The sequence below is a fragment of the Etheostoma spectabile genome, chromosome 5 (genome assembly GCF_008692095.1).
Source record: "Etheostoma spectabile isolate EspeVRDwgs_2016 chromosome 5, UIUC_Espe_1.0, whole genome shotgun sequence".
Classification (NCBI taxonomy): Eukaryota; Metazoa; Chordata; class Actinopteri; order Perciformes; family Percidae; genus Etheostoma; species Etheostoma spectabile.
The window spans coordinates 19,395,874-19,411,908 of record NC_045737.1 but is presented as its reverse complement, the minus strand read 5'-3'; the positions used below and the strand labels follow the sequence as shown (position 1 = coordinate 19,411,908).

Here is a 16,035-nt window from a genome sequence, read left to right as displayed (position 1 = left end):
GTGCGTGCGTGCGTGCGTGCGTGTGTGTGTGTGTGTTCGTTCGTGACAGTTTAAAAAATGTGCTGCAACAGTGTAGAGCTCCTATATAGGTCAATGGAGTTGGAGCAGGGTACTAACACTGCCAGTTTGTGTTGTCGAAATGTAAGATTGATTCCATTACTAAGTTTAGTAATTTCTTAGGTTTGTGGACACTGTGACAAGGTACCTTATTCCACAGGTTAGCAAACAAACTAAAATGTATGTTTTCCATTTGATTTCAATGGAACTAGATTGATAGAACTTTACATTTGTTAAACTTAAAGCTGCATTGAACTTGGGGGTTACAGCCTTTAAAATGTGTAGAAAGTAACGGGCTGCTTTTTGTGTTATTTTGTAAATTTTGAAAGTTTTGGACTGTTGGTTGAAAAAAACAAAACAAGGAATTTGAAGAAGTTACCTCAGGGTCCGGGAAATTATGGGCATTTTTTTATATGAACCCTAAATTGCTCCTGAGGGTTAGGACTTGCATGGCTCTCTGCCATCAGTGTGTGAATGGCAAATTGTAAGGAATTTGGATAAAAGCACTATATAAATACAGTCTGTTCACCATAGAATTGTTATTGCTAATGTATTAGCAAACAATTGTACACAAGCTAAGTTTATCATTCATTTTGACTCATGCTTCTGGTATTGTTTACTCCTCTTTAAGCTCTGGTTTGGTCTCTACTGACTCCTGAAAAGAAATATCTTCAGCTTTAGCTTCAACATTTTGACTGTTTTCACCAGCCAATTGTTACCTTTGTCTGTTTAAAATTCTGTGATGGGAAAGTAGTTTATAGTTATTGTATTGGAGTGGACCCTTTTTGTAAACAGCTTCTACTGGAAAAGGTTTAATGAGATTAGTTAAATCCATAAACTTGAAATCCCTAATATGACCTAAAAGCTTACCAAACATGCAGTTATTTCAAGTGATGTGTTAAATTTTCAGACCATTAACCAACTCAATCGCTCCCTCTGTGTCTGTTATTCTCTCATCTCTCTGCCCAGGCGGCACTGACATAGTGTCATGTTTCATGGGTCAGAACCCAACAGTTCCAGTGTACCGGGGCGAGATCCAAACAAGAAACCTCGGCATTGCTGTGGAGGCTTGGGGCCTTGATGGTAAGAGTGTGTTTCTGAGTGTATGTGTATGTTCATGATGGCTGAATTGCATAGAATTGGAATACCATTGCTTGTACTCTCTATTTAGTAACAACTCTAGGGCTCACGTAGAGGTTGTAAGAAAGTTGGTAGTATGAATTGTAGGAGTGATAGAAAATATTAATATGGAAAATTAATCACAAGCCATTTTACTCACTGCTGAGATGCCCTTGAGCAAACTTCTCATCTGCTTCTGGAACTGCTTGGTAGCTACCAGAACAAGAATGTAGTTATACGTGGTTGCTCCCATATGTCGGTGTACGTGTTTGCATTGGCATGAATTTGAAGCTAGTCATTGCTGAAAAATTAACAGAATAATTAGTGAACTTTCCCTGGATAAATACAGGAAAACACTAAAGGGAAACACTATGTTTTTTTAATTGAAGGAGCAGTAGGTATGCCTTATAAAACTAACTTTCTGTCATTTTTGCTAAAACTGACCCTATGTTCGAGTTGAACTACATAAAGCAAGTAATTAAAAAAAATCTCGCTCCTCTGGCACCACCTACAGCTTGTAGTGCGATTTTGCAAAAATCCACAGCTCCCTGTTCAGATCCTCCAATCAGGGCCAGGGGGGGTGTCTACCTGCGTCTCAATCACTGCTCATGCACACTCATTCATAGACCTCAAAAGTTGGTTCCGGAATGAAGAATAAAATACTATTTCTCCATTGACAATTGGAGTTTAAGCCATAAAATCATAACCGTTGATGGTAGACTTAATTTCAGCTACGACATGACTGAGCAATTGTATATGCTCATATAGACGTCAAAAGTTCATGGGACACCAACTTTGTTTTGAGATAAATGTCTTTTATTCTCGATGCCTTGGATGAGTACTTCATTACCCACAATCCTGAACAATCCCACAGTGATGCCTCTGATTGGTGGAACTCATGTAACTGTTTGGTTAAACCCTGTGAAAGTCCTTGAGTATCTTTGCTGCTGTACTGTGTAGGCTACTGTAACCTTACTGCCTACTGTAAAATCTTTAAAAAAAATAAGAAAATAAAACCTGTGTTGCGTTTCTGCACAGTAGACTCAGTGCAATCATGATCTCCTTTGCTACCACGTCTTTTTTCAAGGACGACAACAAGGGTGTCCTAAGGGGGAAAACCACTTAAAATCGGGTCATGTTATTGAATGTAGCGTGTCCAAGGGTCAGCTTGTGGGACAAGACCTACAGAGTTGTGGTGAGTTTTGCAGGGAGGTTGGTAACATTAACCGTTCACTTTAGCTAGGTTACTGTAGCCTTCATACTGTATGAGTCATAGCAATCATTTTATTATTATGTACACGATTACTGCTGAAACTGTACATTCACTGTACAAAAATCACTGTTTGGAGGAAAAAGTGTGCAAGGCTGTCGTCGGATTGGAAGTTGTTCAAGAGGCTCTTTTGCTGTTAACTTCGGATATATTCAGTGGTGCACGGTGGTCTGTGGGATGAGTAGTTCCTTTGCTTGGAAATGAAAATATGTATACAGTCTTGTACCTTTTGACTTTTTTTGAATTTCTGTTCGTTTTTTCACTCGCATTTATTTTTTTGTATGTTTATGAGTCACGTCGTAGCTGGTTACCCTAAGGAATGGTCTAAAACTCTTCACATACAGATTTTTCCAGACGTCAATGGGAGAAATCATTGGTAAATGTACTTCCGGAGGTTAGCTAAAAGCTAAAGGGGGGAGGGACTGAAAAGTTGTCGATGTTCACATTTTTTTTGGGCTAAGTCCTGGATCTTTGCAATCCTACCTACAGCACCTTTAACAAGCCAAACTAAAAAGAGAGATTTTTATCTTGCTGGGAGTCTTCAAAGCCCTTCTGTTTTTCTCACTGATTTTAGTCCCTCAGTCCCCAGTTCCCGATCCCTGCTGAAGGCTGTACTGCCGTATCTCCACCACCTCAAAGGAGAGTGGATTGAGTGATAATTTAAAGGCAGTTTTGTAGAAAGAGTTTGGGATTGTTTTAGTCTGTGTCTAAGCCTGTAACACCATCCCAAGAGAGTAGGTAAGGTCTGTGTGAAACCACACCCTAAGGTGTATCAGGTTCTCTGAGTGTGGGATACATTACCAGGTGACATATTTTTCTTTATCTAAGAATGTTTTATTTGTGTGTGTGTGTGTGTGTGTGTGGGGGGGGACACAGGTAAGCCCGTATGGGGAGAGAGTGGGGAGCTAGTCTGTTTGAATCCAATCCCCTGCCAGCCAACGCATTTCTGGAATGATGAGAATGGGATCAAATACCACAAAGCTTACTTTTCTACATATCCTGGTAAGTACAGAAACATCATACATAAATACAAACTTACATACAGTATGTCAATATACACAAAAACCTAGAAAAAAGAAACACTTTCATGATTTAATGCATTTAAATAGTAGTTTTGGTATTCTTTAACCTGGACCCTATTTTCCCATGGATCTGTGTGAATATTTTAAATTGGTCAGGTGCTTACTGACAATGCTGTAACCGGCAGCCACGAACCAGGCTGTAATATAATCCTATATGCCAATAGCGACCATCAATGTACGCCACAGTCACAACTAGGCCTGCACGATATTGGAACCCTAACCCCCTAACTCTTGTATCTTTAGGCTAACTATATTAGCTTTAGCCTGGCTGGTAGCAGCTTTCTGCTTGTTTCTTTAAGCTAACTATATTAGCTTTAGCCTGCCTGGTAGCAGTTTTCTGCGGGGGGAAATGGCCGGGAGATGTTGTGATTATGTTGCATTAATCAAGTGATTTAGTTCGTATTTGCAGCAAACATAAAACACTGACTACTGTAGCTTCACTGACTACCCATCAAAACTATGCGCATCATTGTGTCAGCGGCAGCTGCTTCCTACGGTACTTTTCTACACACGGAGAGCCTTACTTCCCATAACAAACCCCGTCGGAGGAAAACTTGTTTTAGTGTAGGATTTCTTCTCCTCTTTGGCTGGTAGTAATCATCCACGGTCAATATGGTCAATGCGTACAAGATGGTCTTTGAGGCACAGGGTAAGGACCAGAGTGTTCGGATCTAATTGGAGCTGTAGCACAACTATCCTCAACTTTAGCCTGTACGTATCCAAAAGGTAACGTCTATGAAAGCTTAGCGAAGGCACAATTCTCAAAAATGTGCAATTGAAAATCTTTTAGAACACAAAACTACGTTTCTTGTACCCCAAAACAAAAAACTCTCCCTGAAACTCCTCTCTCTAGCTCTCTCACTTGCGTTACATCCAACAAATCACCTCACAAGATTTCAGAACAGGACGTCACTACGTCATCTTTCCATAATGAAGTTGGGCATAATATTATTATAATAATCTGTGTCTGTCTGTCTGTGTGTGTGTCTCAAAAACAAGCTCTTTTAGTGGATGTATAGGATTACATTTCAACTCAGTTTGGGACTGCCAGTTACAGTGTTCTCTCTCAGTACTCGACCAGTTTCAAAGATTCTTGTTCATATTGGTCACTTAAACACAAATCCATGGAAAAACAGGGTCCAGTTTAAAAAATACTGAAAATCCCCTTTAACATCTTTTATTTTATTATATTGAATTCAATTCTTGGCAGCTGTTTTGCCGTTTCATGCATGCATTGTGATTTTATGGTTTCCTTTTAATGTGTGTTTTTCTATTATCGCATTCTTTTTATCTAGGGGTATGGGCCCACGGAGACTACTGTAAAATCAACCCAAAGACGGGAGGCATTGTCATGCTGGGCAGAAGGTCAGCCATTAACCGTTCTACCCAGGGGAGAGCCACTGAACGTTGAAATAAACATTGTTTCATCACTGTAGTTTTAATTGATTCGTTTTTTTGTAGAGTGGATAGGTTAACAGGGGCTATTTTTTGCATGAGATTTGGCACAGCGCTGCATTATATTATTCAGCTTTTTAAAGTTGTTTCATGGGGAAAACACCTAAAGAGGATTCAATTCTTTCAGGGTAAACTGAAAACATGGAAATTTACACGTATGGAAACAAATAAATAGACAAAGATATAGTTCCCATATGGCGTATGTAGGAATAAAGAAAGAACCACCAGCTTACGGAAACTTAAATTGTTTCCGTATTGCGGTACATTTCTTTCTCTCCTTTGCAGTATGTTGTATGATGTGTGGCAAGACAGCTTCTCAATGACAGACACTAGAGTTTTGGATCTTGAACCTGTGTTTGTTCTGCAGTGACGGTACACTGAACCCCAACGGAGTCCGATTTGGCAGCTCAGAGATCTACAACATTGGTGAGTGTAGAGCATTACCTGTGAAGGTGGAGGTGTGGGTGTAAGAAAGGATGAGAGATAATGAAAGGAAATAGCAAAGCATTTTGGTGAGCTGAAATTGAGTAATGGTCCTCTATATATTGGTGAAGGAAAAACATCCTACAACACTTCACACATCCTCTTCTCTGTTCTTCTTATCTTTGCTTCCTTACTCTCTTCACCTCTCACCTCCCCTTCTCTCCTTGCCTCTCATCTGCTCTCCTCATTTTTGTTTTGTCTCCTTTTGTCCTCTACTCTGTCCTCTTCGTTCCTCTCCTCTCTGCAGTGGAGGCGTTCGAGGAAGTCACAGACAGTCTTTGCGTTCCTCAGTACAATGCCGACGGAGAAGAGCGAGTTATTTTGTTCTTAAAGATGGCACCTGGTAGGCCCTTCTGTCCGGAGTTGGTGTCAAAGATTAAAGGAGCCATTAGAAAAGCTCTGTCTGCCCGACACGTCCCTGCTCTGCTGCTGCAGACTAAAGACATTCCTGTAAGAGAAATAATGATTTCAATCAGATGTGAATAAACCTGAGATTATCCTGTCACAACGTAAAAGTCAGTTTATGTGAATGACAGCTCCTTTCTTCATCCCTCTGCAGTACACCATCAGCGGGAAGAAGGTGGAGGTGGCTGTGAAACAGGTGATTGCTGGCCGGGAGGTGGTACAAAGAGGAGCTTTCTCCAACCCTGATTCGCTGGACCTCTACAAGAACATTCCTGAACTGCAAAACTATTAGAGATGAGGCTTCACACACAAATTGAAATGTACAGGGAACAGGGGATATATGGAAAGTGCATTGCAAGAGTAGTTTAGAAAGGGACCTTGAGCTTTGCACAGGGCATATACAAATGAAAAACAAATGTGTCAATATAATACAAAAATGGTACAAAAATATATGTAACTATAATAATGTGTATGTGTCAGGCAGATGAGAGACTTTAAAAAAACAAGTTGTACTGCGCCATTGTCTAGCTTTCAATCTAATGATCAAGCAGCTGCTCTTGGTTTACCATATTGTGCGAGTAAATGTTGGATGCTGGATTCAGCTTTGCATAGAATATGATGTGCACAGCAGCACTTGTGAATATGCTCATGCTCTGACGCCACCAGTAATGGAGGATTTAGCATCAAGTGCTTCACATTCTGATTGCAATCAGCCAGTAAAGAACCACATCTGACAGTTTTCCCTGCTGAAAGCCCAGTGTTGGTTCGGAGTGGGTCCCAGACAGAAAATCCAAGGAAGTGTGCAGATAAACACACAAACACCTTGGATTAACACCTCGGCTTTGGCTCATATCAGCATAGCATTGTTATGTGGTTTGTATTGTACATAATCATATGTACATAAATGATTATTGTGAAATTATGTTAACATTATAATTATGCATTAAATAGGGTGAGCCAAACATATTAACCAAAGTGAGTCTCAGATTTAGAGGGTTGTAACATGTCAGGAGTTGTAGTTTGAATAAATGAAACAGGAGATTCCAGATAAAACAAAACTTACAGAACCTTTCCTAACCTAAAACGTTATTGATCTCTTGTGTATTACATGCTTAACTCCTAACAATTCTTTGACTTTGTAACCATTTAATCTGTTTTAATACCGCCCAGGTCATCAAGGCATGAATTGATGAAGTTCTCTGTACTTTTTTTTTTTTTGTCACATTGGCCCTCATTTATTATGCTAATGTACAAACAACTCTCAAGAGCAACAGATCATTTTACTACAAAAGCCTGTATTTATTAATTTCATATCTATGTTCTATGTTTGTCATTACTGTAAGAGAAATGTGCTCTCTTCAAACAGGTACAGTACAGCCGGTTTTTACTTTGTACATGGGAACGCTCAATTATCAACTCCGAATTTCCGTCATGCTGCGCTGCAAAGATGAACACACTGGTGTGGTCACTAACACTACTGAGCAACATGGGTGTACAATAACAAAAGTCACAGAGTTTCATTTCCTGTTGAGAGAAAAAAAAAACACAGATATAAACGTCAGAAGCATTTTATACTGATAGAGTGGTAGAATATTTCTTACTGGAGCGGTTTTTCTTCTTTTGCTTTTGATTCAGTCATTGTCACTTGTTTCCAGATTATTTTAAAAAGTTTAAAAGGTTTGAAAGTCGACTGTTACATTCTGTGGGGTGTCTTTAATGTCATATTCACTGCTTAGATTGAATCAATTGCCTATTTAAAGGTACCCTGCGGAGGTTTTGACTCCTTGCAGCACTGCGGGGCGATATTCTGTTTGTATCTTGTGAATGCGGGTGACAGGATAAATATTCCTCACACTATAACACTGATTGACAGGTGGCAGTAATGTTTTAAGAAAAGTAGCAATGCACCAGTGAAATGCAGGGGCGGAGAAAACTGCAACGATGCAAAAATGGATGTAAACAATGCAGGTTTCAAGTAAATACCTGAATGAATAGTATAGTGATGTTGTAAGTTGACAGAGCCATGAACTTGAGATTTGGTTTGAGTCGAGCTCCTCCGTGTAAGAAGTCTCACTAATCTGGTGTTATAGGACTGTATTTATTCCCACCTTCAGTCATTCAAAACATGAGAAAATGCTTTGTTGGCATCCTGTGTGCAGAGGACATATGAGGGCTGCAGAAGTGTGGGTTGAATGTAGGAATGTTGTCAAATGAAAAGCTGTGAAAAGTGTTTACCAAATTCACAAATAATAACTATCTGATGGACATGAATTGTAAGTGCCATGCTGTCCCCCAGAGAGGCTGTCTGTTTTATGATTCATCACAGTGATCTAATAACAGAGCACATCACAAACTACAAAATGACTTTGTTAACTGCTTGATTGTACACTCTGTACTTACAAGGGTTGACGGTTAATTCATCCTCAGTGCAATCAATTTAAAATGCAAATTGAAACCGCAGAGACTAAACTGTTTATTCTCAGTTATATTATAAACTGACCTGTGGTGCTTAAGTAAATGTGTTTTCTCCCATACTGTAAACGGACTGGATATGAATGTGATTGACTCTGTCTCCCCACAGGTGAATTTAGTGTGGAACTAGTCAGAATAAGTGCCATTAGCGACTTCATTATGCAATTAGAAATAATGCAAGTACAGACATGTTAGTTTGGATAGATTACACACAAAGTAGAAAAATGTTTGACACTGTGACTATTTCTTCATCAATATCATTATGAAGGGGGGGTTGAAGCCTCTGTCTAATGGGGCAGCGTAACTAGATTTAGCTCAATTGGTAAGAAGTGAAAAATGGCCATAGCAATTCCCCAAAGCCCAAAGTGACGTCTTCCAATGACGTGTTTTGTCAGACCAACGTTAATACTATAAAGTATGGGTTTGACACCAGCATCTGAAATGATAGACATATGTTAGAGCTTTCAGCCACTTCTTGTGGCCTTTATCAGTGGATGGAATTGCCCTGTTGTCATGGAGATAGTTCAGTTGATATCAAATTACCTTATGATGAAATTTTGGTCACTTGAATACAAGTGGTTGCATTAGGGGGATATCGTTGCTGCCTGGCGTTGGATGTAAATGGCCGTCCACTGACTCCTGGCTGATGACCTTGAGAAGTTCTGTTGCCTAAGTCGATGATGAACCCTAAAGCTCAAAAGATGTTAAGTTCACAATGATATAAATCTATATGACGGGCTATGTGCAGGACAATTTGATTCCAGGGGCGGTGGGGAGTGCTTCCCCAGCGTAAGTGAATACAGTATCATTTGTTTTATAGGAAACGCAGCCCCAAGCCTGACTCCTCCCCCAACCAGTTCCCTAATCAGGCCAATAACTCTTTTGGCCCTTATACCCTCTTTCTTTGTTGTGGCTGGTAGTGTTTTTGGTGTTACAGGTATGTAGTTCAGAGGTGCATCTCATTACCCTTAAATTGCCTCCTCAAATTCTCCACTTGCGTCCCTTCCTCACATCTTAGTCCCTCCTACTGAGGAGGCAAGGGAGAGACGCAATTAAATGTGCTTTTAAAGGGTTGAGACATCCTTTTTTTCCAAAGCGCCACATGAAATCATCAGCTGTGTGGGCAGAGTAAGCAACTCTTTCAGCTGGAAGGCTGCTCTCTCCCCAGTGAGCCCTCCTCGATCCTCGCTCCTTGGGGCAGGAATAAGAGCTTTGAGACAGCATTCACCGAGGAGAGACCAAACAACTTCCGGTTTAGCTGAGGACCGAGTTTTTGTTCCTTTTCCTGTATTGTTAAACCAGTTGTGTTTTGATTGTTTTCGTTTTAGTTCCCTTTTGTTCAGTAAAACAGTTACATATTATTGGGAGCCTAGGAGGTTGCTACACTTTCTGCATGCAAGTAAAAGCCCTAATACACGTAAGTAGATTGCATCCTTTTTGCCATAAGGATTGCTATGCTGCACTTCACATGAGGAAGCACTCATCAGTGTAGTGCCTCTCCACAAGTAGCCTCAGCTCAGTGTCACAAGTTTGGCATAGTATAGGCATATTTGATTGATCGTTTAAGATACACTAGGGCACACTTACGGTTTTAGATTTTGTATTCAGGCCATTTTAAGCTTGTAATGAGTCTATTTGAATTTTGAATTTTCAGTAACTTTCATCAGGCTTTTAAAATGATCTTTCCTACACAGCAGCTCCAGTTCCGGTGCATTTGGTAAAATAACTAATGGTTTCCACATTCCGATTTTGTACTGAACAAACAAGATACCATTTCTTTAACTTAAGGCTAGCATTTCAAGTCTGGCTTCATGCCAAGCTAACTGGCTCCTTGTTACATTAACCATACAGATGCGAGAATGCAATACAACTTCTCATCTAACTCTAGCAAGAAAGAAAATGAATATTTTCCCTAAAGTCTAATTTCTTTATTTAAACAAAGTTAAAATTGACTACTCATGAATACAAAGATGCAAGATTTGCTATTTAGTCCCTTGCTTGACAAAAAAGTATATGCAGAATTTAAAATATTTCAAATTTGGCTTCAATATCACGTATTGGGGAGATAACTTTTTTTGGTTCAACATTTTATTGGGTTCCATCTTTGGTTCCTCAATGTTTGTTGGATAAAGAATCCTTTTACCATAGAAATTACCTTGCTTACTCCAACCTCTAATGGATTCAGTTCCATCCTCAGAAGTTGGAATCCTTCCGACATCCCAGGCTTGTGAAATACGTTATTGTTCCTTCCTATCTTCATGTCTCCAATTACCCTCAGGTGGCAATACGTGCACTGCAGCAAATCCCCTTCCTGTCACCCCCATAGGAGATTTGTTAAATCTAAATTGGTTCCCAAAGAGACTTTCTCCTGAAAGGCTGATGACAACATCAATAAAGCGCTCCCATGTGCTTCAGTTCTTCTGTGCAAATTGACAGGAATGTATCAGAACAATCTGAATCAGAAGTGAAAATGAAGCGCGTCACCCACTCCCTGTCATATTTAAATCCCGGGAATGGAAAGAAACCTCCGTTTTTAGTCTTGTCAGAGGAACCAGGAAAACCTCCGGGAGTTGACAATATTTTTTATTTATTCTGCATACTTTTACTGTAATCCAGCAGGTATCTGCTGTGCAGGTGGATGGGTCAACAGATGTAGGGAAGAATTATCTCTTGATGTCTCGGCATGTTGGGTCTGAGGAAGCTCATTGCACTGAATGGTTGGGGATTCCCATGGATGTATCAACGTTTCCTTCCTATCCAGCACTGGTTCCAAACCATGATACTGTCTCTGTCTATTTAAGTTGACAACAAAAAAGATGAAACATAGCGAGCTGCATTTCATGCCAACTCTTGATTTAGCTGCTCTTAGTGACTAACTACTGGATAAGTTGCTATTAAAGTTTATTTCCTTCTTTAGATGAATTATAACTTTGGGGGATTGGAGTTTTCACATAGCGACGTCTTCAGACCCAAATTTTGAATTGGTCAATACTTTGGTTTATGACAAAATAGTTTAAAAGCTATGTTTTTAATTAGGCTAAAACATACCAAATGTGAGCATGTTAACATAAAAACTATAATCGTGAACATGGTAAATGTTATTTATTATTATTATTATTATTATTATTAATATTATTATTGGCTACCTGGTAAACATCAGCTTAGCACTGACATTAGCAAAAATGGGTATGGCGTGTTTTGGTTTTTCTCTAGATTGGATTTGTGTATACTTTAAAATTTAAAGATAATGGATAACTGATGTCTAACTGTTCAGTAATATATATATATATATATATATATATATATATATATATTCTACTGTGTTCAAAAAAGTAATACAGTGTTAAATAAAGTGGATCTAACACCAATCTGCCTTGCGTTCCCTTTTCAACTTTATCCTCAAGGGGACACAACAGTGGCTTTTATTTCATATTCACTGTCAACAAAATGAGATAACTCCCCCCCCCCCCCCCCCACACACTCACATCCTCCTCATGCGGATTAATGAAATGTTATGTGAGTTTGACACAAGAATCAGCTAAATGGAAAAGAATTTCTACTGAGACTTGTGCCTGTGTAAAGTGGCCCAAATTGTTTTGAGCAGATGTGCAAATAGCTCCTGTACATCAGATTCCTCTATTTCCGCAGAGGGAAAACAATGTATTTGTGTTCTCTGGAATGGTAATTGTGACTTTATAAAACACTGCTCTGTATAAATTAGTTCATGGCTTAAATTTGACACATTATTATCTGGGAATGTTGAGTTGAGTCCATGTCTAAGCGAGTGGCCCAACTGTCTAAATAAGTTCAAAATGAATTGACGACGTTAATTGTTGATGGTGTGTTTTTAATTTTAATTTAGTTGAGGGCAATAATGTATAGGCTTTTTATTGAGTTCCATGATTTTGTATGTTTCCTCCATGCTTCTTTTTTTATTGTTTTTATTTAACCTTTATTTATTCAGGCAGCCTGTGTTTTGCAGGATCACCCTGATCACATTCACACAGTTCCACATTTATACCTGGAAGGTATGTGGAATGTGGAACTGTGATCTTTCACCACCCAGATTTTTGCTTGCAATCCAACCCAAGGAGCATTTTCTAAAACAAAGACATTTTTTTTATTTTAGTGCAGAGCTGAATTGAAATAGTGTCAATGCACTTTGGAGGATTAAATTATCAACATATAGGACTCGAATAAGATAAAGATCTTTGCAGTGTAAATTAAAAACTAAATCTCTGGTTGATGTACAGTACACTAGAAACTTGGGTTTCTGATCTAAGGTCAGTCTGTGCAAGGCTTTGATAAGGTCTCTGACCCCAAACTGTTAAAAAGCCAACCCGGACTAGATTTATTTACTGAAGCACCAGAGATCTCACCGATGTGAGGCTATAATGGTTCGTTTAGTGGTGGAAAGAGAGTGTTCTACATCAAGCTGCAATGAAGGGCTCATATTCCACATGCAGTCTAGTTTAACCCTCTTTAGATGTCACTGCTGTCTCTACCACATTCATTTGTTCAGAAGGTCAACGTGAAATATAAAAGGAAAGGTGAAAAAGACCAGAGGGAAGGAAGATTCAGATGAAAGGCATGCCAGACAAAAAATGCCAAATATTGATGGAGTGATGTCTGCTTTGTCGGGCCGTCATGACGAATCGAACATCCCTGAGACGCATGCAACGGATAACTTTCACCTCTACACATGACAGCGGAGGGGGTGGGAAATAGTTGGTGGCAAAGGGATCAACTGGTACACATTAGGCGTGTACCAGAACCCTCACCGAACCCCGTTCTTGATTTTCTTCAGAGTAAATGTAGCTTTTATCCTACCTGTTTACTTCTGAGTCATACATTTCCTGTACTCTACTTCCTGTACATTATGCCTTTACAAGTGGTTTATCGTACAATTTCTTTGTCTTACTACTATTTTTTCTATTTTTGTTATTTCCACTAACCCCAACCGGCCCGTCAGACGCCGCCTACCAAGAGCCCGGGTCTGACCGAGGTTTCTGCCTAAAAGGAAGTTTTTTCTCACCACTGTCGCACTGTTGCTTGCTCTGGAGGAGACTACTAGAACTGTTGGGTCCTTGTAAATTCTGGAGTGTGGTCTAGACCTACTCTATCTGTAAAGTGTCTTGAGATAACTCTTGTTATGAATTGATACTATAAATAAAATTGAAATTGAAATTGAAATTGTCTTCTTCCTCCTCCTGAAACAGAATAAATATGAAAATACATCTTAACCTGAGTCCAGCAGTGTCTATTTGAAAACAAAATAAATTTCAACATCTATTTTTAGGGCATCTAAACAATAAAATTTTCTCTCTCTCACCTGACAGTGATGGAGTAAAGAATTCGAAAACATCAATGTATTCCCATAAGGGCTGTCAAGCTAACGCTGTTTGAGTAGTCAGGCATCACGATGCTTCACTGCAGTTTCCAGGAGCTTCAGCTCTCTTAAGATGCGTGGATTGAAGAAAACCTGCATTACTTTCAGTGCATCACTTTCAGTTATTTTAGTTGCATGTGGAACAGTGTTATTATTTTGGGGACTTTCCAGTTGTCCTCTGTCACTTATAGTACCACCCACATTTCACACACTTTCACTGTCGTGTTTCATGCAAATTACCAATTCCGAATGCTCTGATATGAACTAAATCACACTTCAACTTGCTAGCTTGTATGAAAACCACCCTGAGAGGAAGAACATACAGCAGTCAGTCTTGCTTCCCGAACTGAAACATTCTTTAGTAATGTGTTGAAATAGTGTTCCTTATTTACCCAGTATGTGCTGATTTAAATAAACAATACTTAGTGAAACATGTCAAGAAAATAAGAATACAATCTTGACTGTCCCAGTTGCTCAGATCTTTATTTCCTCTTTAGATGTCATTTAGAACTGATAGTAAAATAAATCCCAAATGATTGGATTTCAATTTTGTACTCGTTTTTTTTTGTTTTTTTGAAGGAATACTTTGGTTGAAATTGGCAGTCACTATTATATGAAAATAGCAACAACAAAAAAGTGTGAGAGAGAAAAAAGAGCCTAATAATCACTTGGAGACAGGGGAAGCAAGATGGCACAGCTGAGATACATGAAGGCGAACCAAACGGGAAAAACGTAAAGGACAGGCACATAAATAAGATAGAGATGAATCACATTTGAAGTCACAAATATAAACCATACGGGCTGAACGCCATGAACATTTTTGATTTTTCTCCAATTCCACCCGTCAATCTCGCCAATTGTTCAGCTGCAAGTGGCTCCCTGCTTCGTCAAGTCAACCGATGCTCACTCTCTCACTGTCACAGCTTGATTTGTGTTCTCTGAGTGCGCCCTGTGTGTGTGTCTTTGTAGTGAGTCTCTTCCCCGGCTCCTGAAGACATCATTGGCTTTCCAAGCCCATCAGTTTATACCTGAAAAAATCCTGGCTCTCCTAAGTGACAGCAGAATCTCAGTGTGAGTGTAAAATGAGAGGCAGATTCGTTCAAATGTGTTGGAGAAGGTAGTCATACAGTTTGTTTTCTCACACATTGGGAATAGTTCTATGAAAAATAGTTCATGAGTGGGATGCATTTTGGCCGATTTAGTTGCCTCATCACCTTCACTTTATTCAAATCAATTTGAAGAAAGTGTGTGTGGCTTCTTAGATTTCACATCATTGGCAGACAGATGGATGGATGGTTGGATGGCAAGGGAGACATGGCAAGACAAAAATGGAAGTGCTAAGGAAGGAGAGAAGGCAGCATTGAAGAAGAAACTTTGAAAGCATAGCTTTATGCTGCCAGTTACTTCACAATGGAAGAACCACAGCAAAGCTACAGTTCCCTGGAGAGAAATGTAGTTTTGTTAACAAAAGTTACGCGGAAAAAGTAGTTCACATCCCTAATAATGACTCAAATTTGCAATGTTATATAAAATTAAAATAACTAGACTTTCCACCTCGCGGTTGAATGCCTCTGCAGACCAGTCAAGTTGCAGTTTATTGGGGACCTGGCTTGGGAACCGGAGAGTGGGGTGTTCAAGTCCCTGTTAGCTGAAAAGGTGCCTTGAGCAGGGCATCGAGCATCCCGCTGTGTGAAATGTTCTCATAATTACTGTATGAATTCTTGAGTTGTGGCCAAAAATGTGTTTTGTGAGGTCACAGTGAACTTGACCTTTTGACCACCAAAATCAAATCAGTTCATCCTTGAGTTCAAGTGAACATTTGCTACATTTGGAGAGGTTCCCTCCAAGCAAGAGATATCAAATTCAAAACAACAACAACAGCAACAACAACAGCAACAACTACAGCAACAACAACAACAACACCTTGTGTTTTTTCACTGGAAGACATCAACTGTACACATTTCAGTTAAGTGTAACCACAGGCATCAAATATGTTTTACAGGCAACAACCGAAAAGTGATCTAAAATTACAATGATATCCAAGTTTAGTCCAAAACAATAACTTAATGACATCAACAATAACACTTCAAGATCCTAAATACTCCTAAAAATATTGTCAGTTAGAAGAGAGAGCACCAAGTTTCTGTAGCAATGATTTAAATCCACAAACAGAGACCACATTTTTGCCAATTTGTGATTGTGTCGAATTAAACATTTAAGGTAAATGGTTTATATGGTAAAACAGCTGACTGTAAGGGGAAAGAAATAGCAATGTTTCAGCAAACATTGTCTTTTTTTTTTTT

At 39.3% G+C, this 16,035-nt stretch overlaps 1 protein-coding gene across 1 annotated transcript in view; it reads left to right on the top strand.

The window, feature by feature from the left end:
• Positions 1-7,660, top strand: part of aacs (acetoacetyl-CoA synthetase) — a 42,594-nt gene extending 34,934 nt beyond the window's left edge. The window contains exons 13-18 of the mRNA XM_032515286.1: positions 1,027-1,140; positions 3,323-3,448; positions 4,824-4,893; positions 5,351-5,409; positions 5,714-5,916; positions 6,026-7,660. Coding sequence (XP_032371177.1) covers positions 1,027-1,140; positions 3,323-3,448; positions 4,824-4,893; positions 5,351-5,409; positions 5,714-5,916; positions 6,026-6,163 — 710 coding nt within the window. The 3' untranslated portion in view covers positions 6,164-7,660. The remainder of the gene's footprint in view (positions 1-1,026; positions 1,141-3,322; positions 3,449-4,823; positions 4,894-5,350; positions 5,410-5,713; positions 5,917-6,025) is intronic.
• The last annotated feature ends 8,375 nt before the right edge of the window (positions 7,661-16,035 follow it).